The following is a 12,708-nucleotide window of genomic DNA, read 5'->3' as shown; positions in this document are numbered from 1 at the left end:
TCTATCCAACCTGTGATGTATTTGTCCTGGGTGGGTGTGATTGGACAGTAAAGGGGAGCTTTACTCTGCATCTAACCTGTGCTGCAGCTGCCCTCGAAGTGTTTGATGGGACAGTGCAGAGGGAGCCTTACTCTGTATCTAACTCTTTTGTACCTGCACTGGGAGTGTTTGAGAGATAGTGTAGAGGGAGCTTTACTCTGCATCTAACCCATGCTGTACTTGTCCTGGGAGTGTTTGGTGGGACAGTGAAGAGGATTCTTTACTCTGTATCCAGATGTTCGTATGGCGGGAATGTTTCAACAGACAATATAGAGGGAACTTTACTCTGTATCTAACCCATGCTGTTACTCCACTAGAAGTGTTTGATGGGACAGTGCAGAGGGAAATTTACTTCGTATCAAATTCTGATATGAGAGGCCAGTCCTCAAAGAAGTGGTGAGTACCAAATACACAAAATAAATCTCCAAAATTTTGAAATGCAAGGAACTGATTGAGAATGTATTAATTTATTGAAGAATCAGAAGGTGTACAGCTTAACACCACGGAATAGAGTTGAATGAGTTACTTTTTTCTAGGACTGTGTCTCAGGTGGTTCTGCAGTTTCCTCTTCAGGATGTGATTGATTGTCCACTTCTAAATGTTCAGACTGCTGGTTCGAGAAGAAATCATATCATCAGTCGAGTTCCTATGCTCTATCAGCAAGCTCAAAGTCATCCTTATTATTTATGTCCCAGCTGTGCACCATTTATTTCAGCTGCAACCTGAAGGGCGAACTTGTATCAAGAATGGGTCCATGGTGATTGCTGCAGTATGCTACTACCCATACCAGGACATCAGTTCAAAGGATGAGGGGATCGAATAACCTCATGGCAATCATTAAGGAGAAGATCAAAAAACCGGTGAGAGGAGGGGGAGGGGGAGGGTCGGGTCAATCAGTGAGGGGAGGGTCAATCGGGGAGGGGGAGGGGCCGGGTCGGGTCAATCAGTGAGGGGAGAGTCAGTGAGGGGAGAGTCAGTGAGGGGAGAGTCAGTGAGGAGAGAATCATTCAGTGAGGAGAGAAGAGAATCAATCAGTGAGGAGAGAATCAATCAGTGAGGGGAGAATCAATCAGTGAGGAGAGAATCAATCAGTGAGGAGAGAATCAATCAGTGAGGGGAGAATCAATCAGTGAGGAGAGAATCAATCAGTGAGGAGAGAATCAATCAGTGAGGGGAGAATCAATCAGTGAGGAGAGAATCAATCAGTGAGGGGAGAATCAATCAGTGAGGAGAGAATCAATCAGTGAGGGGAGAATCAATCAGTGAGGGGAGAATCAATCAGTGAGGGGAGAATCAATCAGTGAGGAGAGAATCAATCAGTGAGGAGAGAATCAATCAGTGAGGAGAGAATCAATCAGTGAGGAGAGAATCAATCAGGGAGGAGAGAATCAATCAGTGAGGGGAGAATCAATCAGTGAGGAGAGAATCAATCAGTGAGGGGAGAATCAATCAGTGAGGAGAGAATCAATCAGTGAGGGGAGAATCAATCAGTGAGGGGAGAATCAATCAGTGAGGGGAGAATCAATCAGTGAGGAGAGAATCAATCAGTGAGGAGAGAATCAATCAGTGAGGAGAGAATCAATCAGTGAGGAGAGAATCAATCAGGGAGGAGAGAATCAATCAGTGAGGGGAGAATCAATCAGTGAGGAGAGAATCAATCAGTGAGGGGAGAAACAATCAGTGAGGAGAGAATCAATCAGTGAGGGGAGAATCAATCAGTGAGGAGAGAATCAATCAGTGAGGGGAGAATCAATCAGTGAGGAGAGAATCAATCAGTGAGGAGAGAATCAATCAGTGAGGGGAGAATCAATCAGTGAGGGGAGAATCAATCAGTGAGGGGAGAATCAATCAGTGAGGAGAGAATCAATCAGTGAGGGGAGAATCAATCAGTGAGGGGAGAATCAATCAGTGAGGAGAGAATCAATCAGTGAGGAGAGAATCAATCAGTGAGGGGAGAATCAATCAGTGAGGGGAGAATCAATCAGTGAGGGGAGAATCAATCAGTGAGGAGAGAATCAATCAGTGAGGAGAGAATCAATCAGTGAGGGGAGAATCAATCAGTGAGGGGAGAATCAATCAGTGAGGGGAGAATCAATCGGGGAGGGGGAGGGGCCGGGTCGGGTCAACCAGTGAGGGGAGAGTCAGTGAGGGGAGAGTCAGTGAGGGGAGAGTCAGTGAGGAGAGAATCATTCAGTGAGGAGAGAAGAGAATCAATCAGTGAGGAGAGAATCAATCAGTGAGGAGAGAATCAATCAGTGAGGGGAGAATCAATCAGTGAGGGGAGAATCAATCAGTGAGGGGAGAATCAATCAGTGAGGAGAGAATCAATCAGTGAGGAGAGAATCAATCAGTGAGGGGAGAATCAATCAGTGAGGGGAGAATCAATCAGTGAGGGGAGAATCAATCGGGGAGGGGGAGGGGCCGGGTCGGGTCAACCAGTGAGGGGAGAGTCAGTGAGGGGAGAGTCAGTGAGGGGAGAGTCAGTGAGGAGAGAATCATTCAGTGAGGAGAGAAGAGAATCAATCAGTGAGGAGAGAATCAATCAGTGAGGGGAGAATCAATCAGTGAGGGGAGAATCAATCAGTGAGGAGAGAATCAATCAGTGAGGGGAGAATCAATCAGTGAGGAGAGAATCAATCAGTGAGGGGAGAATCAATCAGTGAGGGGAGAATCAATCAGTGAGGAGAGAATCAATCAGTGAGGGGAGAATCAATCAGTGAGGGGAGAATCAATCAGTGAGGAGAGAATCAATCAGTGAGGGGAGAATCAATCAGTGAGGGGAGAATCAATCAGTGAGGAGAGAATCAATCAGTGAGGGGAGAATCAATCAGTGAGGGGAGAATCAATCAGTGAGGGGAGAATCAATCAGTGAGGGGAGAATCAATCAGTGAGGGGAGAATCAATCAGTGAGGAGAGAATCAATCAGTGAGGAGAGAATCAATCAGTGAGGGGAGAATCAATCAGTGAGGGGAGAATCAATCAGTGAGGAGAGAATCAATCAGTGAGGAGAGAATCAATCAGTGAGGAGAGAATCAATCAGTGAGGGGAGAATCAATCAGTGAGGGGAGAATCAATCAGTGAGGAGAGAATCAATCAGTGAGGAGAGAATCAATCAGTGAGGGGAGAATCAATCAGTGAGGAGAGAATCAATCAGTGAGGAGAGAATCAATCAGTGAGGAGAGAATCAATCAGTGAGGAGAGAATCAATCAGTGAGGAGAGAATCAATCAGTGAGGGGAGAATCAATCAGTGAGGGGAGAATCAATCAGTGAGGGGAGAATCAATCAGTGAGGAGAGAATCAATCAGTGAGGAGAGAATCAATCAGTGAGGGGAGAATCAATCAGTGAGGGGAGAATCAATCAGTGAGGAGAGAATCAATCAGTGAGGAGAGAATCAATCAGTGAGGAGAGAATCAATCAGTGAGGGGAGAATCAATCAGTGAGGGGAGAATCAATCAGTGAGGGGAGAATCAATCAGTGAGGAGAGAATCAATCAGTGAGGGGAGAATCAATCAGTGAGGAGAGAATCAATCAGTGAGGAGAGAATCAATCAGTGAGGAGAGAATCAATCAGTGAGGAGAGAATCAATCAGTGAGGAGAGAATCAATCAGTGAGGGGAGAATCAATCAGTGAGGAGAGAATCAATCAGTGAGGGGAGAATCAATCAGTGAGGTGAGAATCAATCAGTGAGGAGAGAATCAATCAGTGAGGAGAGAATCAATCAGTGAGGAGAGAATCAATCAGTGAGGGGAGAATCAATCAGTGAGGAGAGAATCAATCAGTGAGGAGAGAATCAATCAGTGAGGGGAGAATCAATCAGTGAGGAGAGAATCAATCAGTGAGGGGAGAATCAATCAGTGAGGAGAGAATCAATCAGTGAGGGGAGAATCAATCAGTGAGGAGAGAATCAATCAGTGAGGAGAGAATCAATCAGTGAGGAGAGAATCAATCAGTGAGGAGAGAATCAATCAGTGAGGAGAGAATCAATCAGTGAGGAGAGAATCAATCAGTGAGGGGAGAATCAATCAGTGAGGGGAGAATCAATCAGTGAGGAGAGAATCAATCAGTGAGGAGAGAATCAATCAGTGAGGAGAGAATCAATCAGTGAGGAGAGAATCAATCAGTGAGGAGAGAATCAATCAGTGAGGGGAGAATCAATCAGTGAGGGGAGAATCAATCAGTGAGGGGAGAATCAATCAGTGAGGAGAGAATCAATCAGTGAGGAGAGAATCAATCAGTGAGGGGAGAATCAATCAGTGAGGGGAGAATCAATCAGTGAGGAGAGAATCAATCAGTGAGGGGAGAATCAATCAGTGAGGAGAGAATCAATCAGTGATGGGAGAATCAATCGGGGAGGGGGAGGGGCCGGGTCGGGTCAATCAGTGAGGGGAGAGTCAGTGAGGGGAGAGTCAGTGAGGGGAGAGTCAGTGAGGAGAGAATCATTCAGTGAGGAGAGAAGAGAATCAATCAGTGAGGAGAGAATCAATCAGTGAGGGGAGAATCAATCAGTGAGGGGAGAATCAATCAGTGAGGGGAGAATCAATCAGTGAGGAGAGAATCAATCAGTGAGGAGAGAATCAATCAGTGAGGAGAGAATCAATCAGTGAGGAGAGAATCAATCAGTGATGGGAGAATCAATCGGGGAGGGGGAGGGGCCGGGTCGGGTCAATCAGTGAGGGGAGAGTCAGTGAGGGGAGAGTCAGTGAGGGGAGAGTCAGTGAGGAGAGAATCATTCAGTGAGGAGAGAAGAGAATCAATCAGTGAGGAGAGAATCAATCAGTGAGGGGAGAATCAATCAGTGAGGGGAGAATCAATCAGTGAGGGGAGAATCAATCAGTGAGGAGAGAATCAATCAGTGAGGAGAGAATCAATCAGTGAGGGGAGAATCAATCAGTGAGGGGAGAATCAATCAGTGAGGAGAGAATCAATCAGTGAGGGGAGAATCAATCAGTGAGGAGAGAATCAATCAGTGAGGGGAGAATCAATCAGTGAGGAGAGAATCAATCAGTGAGGAGAGAATCAATCAGTGAGGGGAGAATCAATCAGTGAGGGGAGAATCAATCAGTGAGGAGAGAATCAATCAGTGAGGAGAGAATCAATCAGTGAGGGGAGAATCAATCAGTGAGGAGAGAATCAATCAGTGAGGGGAGAATCAATCAGGGAGGAGAGAATCAATCAGTGAGGGGAGAATCAATCAGTGAGGAGAGAATCAATCAGTGAGGGGAGAATCAATCAGGGAGGAGAGAATCAATCAGTGAGGGGAGAATCAATCAGTGAGGAGAGAATCAATCAGTGAGGAGAGAATCAATCAGTGAGGAGAGAATCAATCAGTGAGGAGAGAATCAATCAGTGAGGGGAGAATCAATCAGTGAGGGGAGAATCAATCAGTGAGGAGAGAATCAATCAGTGAGGAGAGAATCAATCAGTGAGGGGAGAATCAATCAGTGAGGAGAGAATCAATCAGTGAGGAGAGAATCAATCAGTGAGGAGAGAATCAATCAGTGAGGGGAGAATCAATCAGTGAGGAGAGAATCAATCAGGGAGGAGAGAATCAATCAGTGAGGAGAGAATCAATCAGTGAGGGGAGAATCAATCAGTGAGGGGAGAATCAATCAGTGAGGAGAGAATCAATCAGGGAGGGGAGAATCAATCAGTGAGGAGAGAATCAATCAGTGAGGAGAGAATCAATCAGTGAGGGGAGAATCAATCAGTGAGGAGAGAATCAATCAGTGAGGAGAGAATCAATCAGTGAGGAGAGAATCAATCAGTGAGGGGAGAATCAATCAGTGAGGGGAGAATCAATCAGTGAGGAGAGAATCAATCAGTGAGGAGAGAATCAATCAGTGAGGAGAGAATCAATCAGTGAGGAGAGAATCAATCAGTGAGGAGAGAATCAATCAGGGAGGAGAGAATCAATCAGTGAGGAGAGAATCAATCAGTGAGGAGAGAATCAATCAGTGAGGAGAGAATCAATCAGTGAGGGGAGAATCAATCAGTGAGGAGAGAATCAATCAGTGAGGGGAGAATCAATCAGTGAGGAGAGAATCAATCAGTGAGGAGAGAATCAATCAGTGAGGAGAGAATCAATCAGTGAGGAGAGAATCAATCAGTGAGGAGAGAATCAATCAGTGAGGAGAGAATCAATCAGGGAGGAGAGAATCAATCAGTGAGGAGAGAATCAATCAGTGAGGAGAGAATCAATCAGTGAGGAGAGAATCAATCAGTGAGGGGAGAATCAATCAGTGAGGAGAGAATCAATCAGTGAGGGGAGAATCAATCAGTGAGGAGAGAATCAATCAGTGAGGAGAGAATCAATCAGTGAGGAGAGAATCAATCAGTGAGGAGAGAATCAATCAGTGAGGAGAGAATCAATCAGTGAGGAGAGAATCAATCAGTGAGGAGAGAATCAATCAGTGAGGGGAGAATCAATCAGTGAGGAGAGAATCAATCAGTGAGGAGAGAATCAATCAGTGAGGAGAGAATCAATCAGTGAGGAGAGAATCAATCAGTGAGGAGAGAATCAATCAGTGAGGGGAGAATCAATCAGTGAGGAGAGAATCAATCAGTGAGGAGAGAATCAATCAGTGAGGAGAGAATCAATCAGTGAGGAGAGAATCAATCAGTGAGGAGAGAATCAATCAGTGAGGAGAGAATCAATCAGTGAGGGGAGAATCAATCAGTGAGGAGAGAATCAATCAGTGAGGGGAGAATCAATCAGTGAGGAGAGAATCAATCAGTGAGGAGAGAATCAATCAGTGAGGAGAGAATCAATCAGTGAGGAGAGAATCAATCAGTGAGGGGAGAATCAATCAGTGAGGGGAGAATCAATCAGTGAGGAGAGAATCAATCAGTGAGGAGAGAATCAATCAGTGAGGGGAGAATCAATCAGTGAGGAGAGAATCAATCAGTGAGGAGAGAATCAATCAGTGAGGAGAGAATCAATCAGTGAGGGGAGAATCAATCAGTGAGGAGAGAATCAATCAGGGAGGAGAGAATCAATCAGTGAGGAGAGAATCAATCAGTGAGGGGAGAATCAATCAGTGAGGGGAGAATCAATCAGTGAGGAGAGAATCAATCAGGGAGGGGAGAATCAATCAGTGAGGAGAGAATCAATCAGTGAGGAGAGAATCAATCAGTGAGGGGAGAATCAATCAGTGAGGAGAGAATCAATCAGTGAGGAGAGAATCAATCAGTGAGGAGAGAATCAATCAGTGAGGGGAGAATCAATCAGTGAGGAGAGAATCAATCAGGGAGGAGAGAATCAATCAGTGAGGAGAGAATCAATCAGTGAGGGGAGAATCAATCAGTGAGGAGAGAATCAATCAGGGAGGAGAGAATCAATCAGTGAGGAGAGAATCAATCAGTGAGGAGAGAAACAATCAGTGAGGGGAGAATCAATCAGTGAGGGGAGAATCAATCAGTGAGGAGAGAATCAATCAGGGAGGTGAGAATCAATCAGTGAGGAGAGAATCAATCAGTGAGGAGAGAATCAATCAGTGAGGAGAGAATCAATCAGTGAGGAGAGAATCAATCAGTGAGGAGAGAATCAATCAGTGAGGAGAGAATCAATCAGTGAGGGGAGAATCAATCAGTGAGGGGAGAATCAATCAGTGAGGAGAGAATGAATCAGGGAGGAGAGAATCAATCAGTGAGGGGAGAATCAATCAGTGAGGAGAGAATCAATCAGTGAGGGGAGAATCAATCAGTGAGGAGAGAATCAATCAGGGAGGAGAGAATCAATCAGTGAGGGGAGAATCAATCAGTGAGGAGAGAATCAATCAGTGAGGAGAGAATCAATCAGTGAGGAGAGAATCAATCAGTGAGGGGAGAATCAATCAGTGAGGGGAGAATCAATCAGTGAGGGGAGAATCAATCAGTGAGGGGAGAATCAATCAGTGAGGAGAGAATCAATCAGGGAGGAGAGAATCAATCAGTGAGGGGAGAATCAATCAGTGAGGAGAGAATCAATCAGTGAGGAGAGAATCAATCAGTGAGGGGAGAATCAATCAGTGAGGGGAGAATCAATCAGTGAGGAGAGAATCAATCAGTGAGGGGAGAATCAATCAGTGAGGGGAGAATCAATCAGTGAGGGGAGAATCAATCAGTGAGGGGAGAATCAATCAGTGAGGGGAGAATCAATCAGTGAGGAGAGAATCAATCAGTGAGGGGAGAATCAATCAGTGAGGGGAGAATCAATCAGTGAGGGGAGAATCAATCAGTGAGGGGAGAATCAATCAGTGAGGGGAGAATCAATCAGTGAGGGGAGAATCAATCAGTGAGGAGAGAATCAATCAGTGAGGAGAGAATCAATCAGTGAGGAGAGAATCAATCAGTGAGGGGAGAATCAATCAGTGAGGGGAGAATCAATCAGTGAGGGGAGAATCAATCAGTGAGGAGAGAATCAATCAGTGAGGAGAGAATCAATCAGTGAGGAGAGAATCAATCAGTGAGGAGAGAATCAATCAGTGAGGGGAGAATCAATCAGTGAGGGGAGAATCAATCAGTGAGGGGAGAATCAATCAGTGAGGGGAGAATCAATCAGTGAGGAGAGAATCAATCAGTGAGGAGAGAATCAATCAGTGAGGGGAGAATCAATCAGTGAGGGGAGAATCAATCAGTGAGGGGAGAATCAATCAGTGAGGGGAGAATCAATCAGTGAGGAGAGAATCAATCAGTGAGGAGAGAATCAATCAGTGAGGAGAGAATCAATCAGTGAGGGGAGAATCAATCAGTGAGGGGAGAATCAATCAGTGAGGGGAGAATCAATCAGTGAGGAGAGAATCAATCAGTGAGGGGAGAATCAATCAGTGAGGGGAGAATCAATCAGGGAGGGGAGAATCAATCAGTGAGGGGAGAATCAATCAGTGAGGAGAGAATCAATCAGTGAGGAGAGAATCAATCAGTGAGGGGAGAATCAATCAGTGAGGGGAGAATCAATCAGTGAGGAGAGAATCAATCAGTGAGGGGAGAATCAATCAGTGAGGGGAGAATCAATCAGTGAGGGGAGAATCAATCAGTGAGGGGAGAATCAATCAGTGAGGGGAGAATCAATCAGTGAGGAGAGAATCAATCAGTGAGGGGAGAATCAATCAGTGAGGGGAGAATCAATCAGTGAGGAGAGAATCAATCAGTGAGGGGAGAATCAATCAGTGAGGGGAGAATCAATCAGTGAGGGGAGAATCAATCAGTGAGGAGAGAATCAATCAGTGAGGAGAGAATCAATCAGTGAGGAATCAATCAGTGAGGGGAGAATCAATCAGTGAGGGGAGAATCAATCAGTGAGGGGAGAATCAATCAGTGAGGAGAGAATCAATCAGTGAGGAGAGAATCAATCAGTGAGGAGAGAATCAATCAGTGAGGAGAGAATCAATCAGTGAGGGGAGAATCAATCAGTGAGGGGAGAATCAATCAGTGAGGGGAGAATCAATCAGTGAGGAGAGAATCAATCAGTGAGGAGAGAATCAATCAGTGAGGGGAGAATCAATCAGTGAGGGGAGAATCAATCAGTGAGGGGAGAATCAATCAGTGAGGGGAGAATCAATCAGTGAGGAGAGAATCAATCAGTGAGGAGAGAATCAATCAGTGAGGAGAGAATCAATCAGTGAGGGGAGAATCAATCAGTGAGGGGAGAATCAATCAGTGAGGGGAGAATCAATCAGTGAGGAGAGAATCAATCAGTGAGGGGAGAATCAATCAGTGAGGGGAGAATCAATCAGTGAGGAGAGAATCAATCAGTGAGGAGAGAATCAATCAGTGAGGGGAGAATCAATCAGTGAGGGGAGAATCAATCAGTGAGGGGAGAATCAATCAGTGAGGAGAGAATCAATCAGTGAGGGGAGAATCAATCAGTGAGGGGAGAATCAATCAGTGAGGAGAGAATCAATCAGTGAGGAGAGAATCAATCAGTGAGGAGAGAATCAATCAGTGAGGAGAGAATCAATCAGTGAGGAGAGAATCAATCAGTGAGGAGAGAATCAATCAGTGAGGGGAGAATCAATCAGTGAGGGGAGAATCAATCAGTGAGGGGAGAATCAATCAGTGAGGAGAGAATCAATCAGTGAGGAGAGAATCAATCAGTGAGGGGAGAATCAATCAGTGAGGGGAGAATCAATCAGTGAGGGGAGAATCAATCGGGGAGGGGGAGGGGCCGGGTCGGGTCAACCAGTGAGGGGAGAGTCAGTGAGGGGAGAGTCAGTGAGGGGAGAGTCAGTGAGGAGAGAATCATTCAGTGAGGAGAGAAGAGAATCAATCAGTGAGGAGAGAATCAATCAGTGAGGGGAGAATCAACCAGTGAGGGGAGAATCAATCAGTGAGGAGAGAATCAATCAGTGAGGGGAGAATCAATCAGTGAGGGGAGAATCAATCAGTGAGGGGAGAATCAATCAGTGAGGGGAGAATCAATCAGTGAGGAGAGAATCAATCAGTGAGGGGAGAATCAATCAGTGAGGGGAGAATCAATCAGTGAGGAGAGAATCAATCAGTGAGGGGAGAATCAATCAGTGAGGGGAGAATCAATCAGTGAGGGGAGAATCAATCAGTGAGGGGAGAATCAATCAGTGAGGAGAGAATCAATCAGTGAGGAGAGAATCAATCAGTGAGGGGAGAATCAATCAGTGAGGGGAGAATCAATCAGTGAGGGGAGAATCAATCAGTGAGGAGAGAATCAATCAGTGAGGAGAGAATCAATCAGTGAGGGGAGAGTCAATCAGTGAGGAGAGAATCAATCAGTGAGGGGAGAATCAATCGGGGAGGGGGAGGGGCCGGGTCGGGTCAATCAGTGAGGGGAGAGTCAGTGAGGGGAGAGTCAGTGAGGGGAGAGTCAGTGAGGAGAGAATCATTCAGTGAGGAGAGAAGAGAATCAATCAGTGAGGAGAGAATCAATCAGTGAGGGGAGAATCAATCAGTGAGGGGAGAATCAATCAGTGAGGGGAGAATCAATCAGTGAGGAGAGAAACAATCAGTGAGGAGAGAATCAATCAGTGAGGAGAGAATCAATCAGTGAGGAGAGAATCAATCAGTGAGGAGAGAATCAATCAGTGAGGAGAGAATCAATCAGTGAGGGGAGAATCAATCAGGGAGGAGAGAATCAATCAGTGAGGAGAGAATCAATCAGTGAGGGGAGAATCAATCAGTGAGGAGAGAATCAATCAGTGAGGAGAGAATCAATCAGTGAGGAGAGAATCAATCAGTGAGGGGAGAATCAATCAGTGAGGGGAGAATCAATCAGTGAGGGGAGAATCAATCAGTGAGGAGAGAATCAATCAGTGAGGGGAGAATCAATCAGTGAGGAGAGAATCAATCAGTGAGGGGAGAATCAATCAGTGAGGGGAGAATCAATCAGTGAGGAGAGAATCAATCAGTGAGGGGAGAATCAATCAGTGAGGAGAGAATCAATCAGTGAGGGGAGAATCAATCAGTGAGGGGAGATTCAATCAGTGAGGGGAGAATCAATCAGTGAGGAGAGAATCAATCAGTGAGGAGAGAATCAATCAGTGAGGAGAGAATCAATCAGTGAGGGGAGAATCAATCAGTGAGGAGAGAATCAATCAGTGAGGGGAGAATCAATCAGTGAGGGGAGAATCAAGCAGTGAGGGGAGAATCAATCAGTGAGGGGAGAATCAATCAGTGAGGAGAGAATCAATCAGTGAGGAGAGAATCAATCAGTGAGGAGAGAATCAATCAGTGAGGAGAGAATCAATCAGTGAGGGGAGAATCAATCAGTGAGGAGAGAATCAATCAGTGAGGAGAGAATCAATCAGTGAGGAGAGAATCAATCAGTGAGGAGAGAATCAATCAGTGAGGAGAGAATCAATCAGTGAGGAGAGAATCAATCAGTGAGGAGAGAATCAATCAGTGAGGGGAGAATCAATCAGTGAGGGGAGAATCAATCAGTGAGGGGAGAATCAATCAGTGAGGAGAGAATCAATCAGTGAGGGGAGAATCAATCAGTGAGGGGTGAATCAATCAGTGAGGGGAGAATCAATCAGTGAGGAGAGAATCAATCAGTGAGGGGAGAATCAATCAGTGAGGGGAGTATCAATCAGTGAGGGGAGATTCAATCAGTGAGGGGAGAATCAATCAGTGAGGGGAGAATCAATCAGTGAGGAGAGAATCAATCAGTGAGGGGAGAATCAATCAGTGAGGAGAGAATCAATCAGTGAGGGGAGAATCAATCAGTGAGGAGAGAATCAATCAGTGAGGAGAGAATCAATCAGTGAGGAGAGAATCAATCAGTGAGGAGAGAATCAATCAGTGAGGGGAGAATCAATCAGTGAGGAGAGAATCAATCAGTGAGGAGAGAATCAATCAGTGAGGGGAGAATCAATCAGTGAGGGGAGAATCAATCAGTGAGGGGAGAATCAATCAGTGAGGGGAGAATCAATCAGTGAGGGGAGAATCAATCAGTGAGGGGAGAATCAATCAGTGAGGAGAGAATCAATCAGTGAGGGGAGAATCAATCAGTGAGGAGAGAATCAATCAGTGAGGAGAGAATCAATCAGTGAGGAGAGAATCAATCAGTGAGGGGAGAATCAATCAGTGAGGAGAGAATCAATCAGTGAGGAGAGAATCAATCAGTGAGGAGAGAATCAATCAGTGAGGGGAGAATCAATCAGTGAGGAGAGAATCAATCAGTGAGGGGAGAATCAATCAGTGAGGACAGAATCAATCA

General features: G+C 45.5%; 1 protein-coding gene across 3 annotated transcripts in view; it reads right to left on the bottom strand.

Annotated features, from left to right (window-relative positions):
* Positions 1–490: 490 nt before the first annotated feature.
* Positions 491–12,708, bottom strand: part of LOC137380898 (DPY30 domain-containing protein 1-like) — a 597,603-nt gene continuing 585,385 nt past the window's right edge. For 2 of the 3 annotated variants that reach the window (XM_068053301.1, XM_068053302.1), the window contains exon 6: positions 491–649. In XM_068053301.1, coding sequence (XP_067909402.1) covers positions 572–649 — 78 coding nt within the window. In that variant the 3' untranslated portion in view covers positions 491–571. The remainder of the gene's footprint in view (positions 650–12,708) is intronic. The other variant, XM_068053303.1, reaches the window with a different exon arrangement.

Source organism: Heterodontus francisci, chromosome 20, assembly GCF_036365525.1.
Source record: "Heterodontus francisci isolate sHetFra1 chromosome 20, sHetFra1.hap1, whole genome shotgun sequence".
NCBI classification, from domain to species: Eukaryota; Metazoa; Chordata; class Chondrichthyes; order Heterodontiformes; family Heterodontidae; genus Heterodontus; species Heterodontus francisci.
This window is presented reverse-complemented; position numbering and strand designations above follow the sequence as displayed.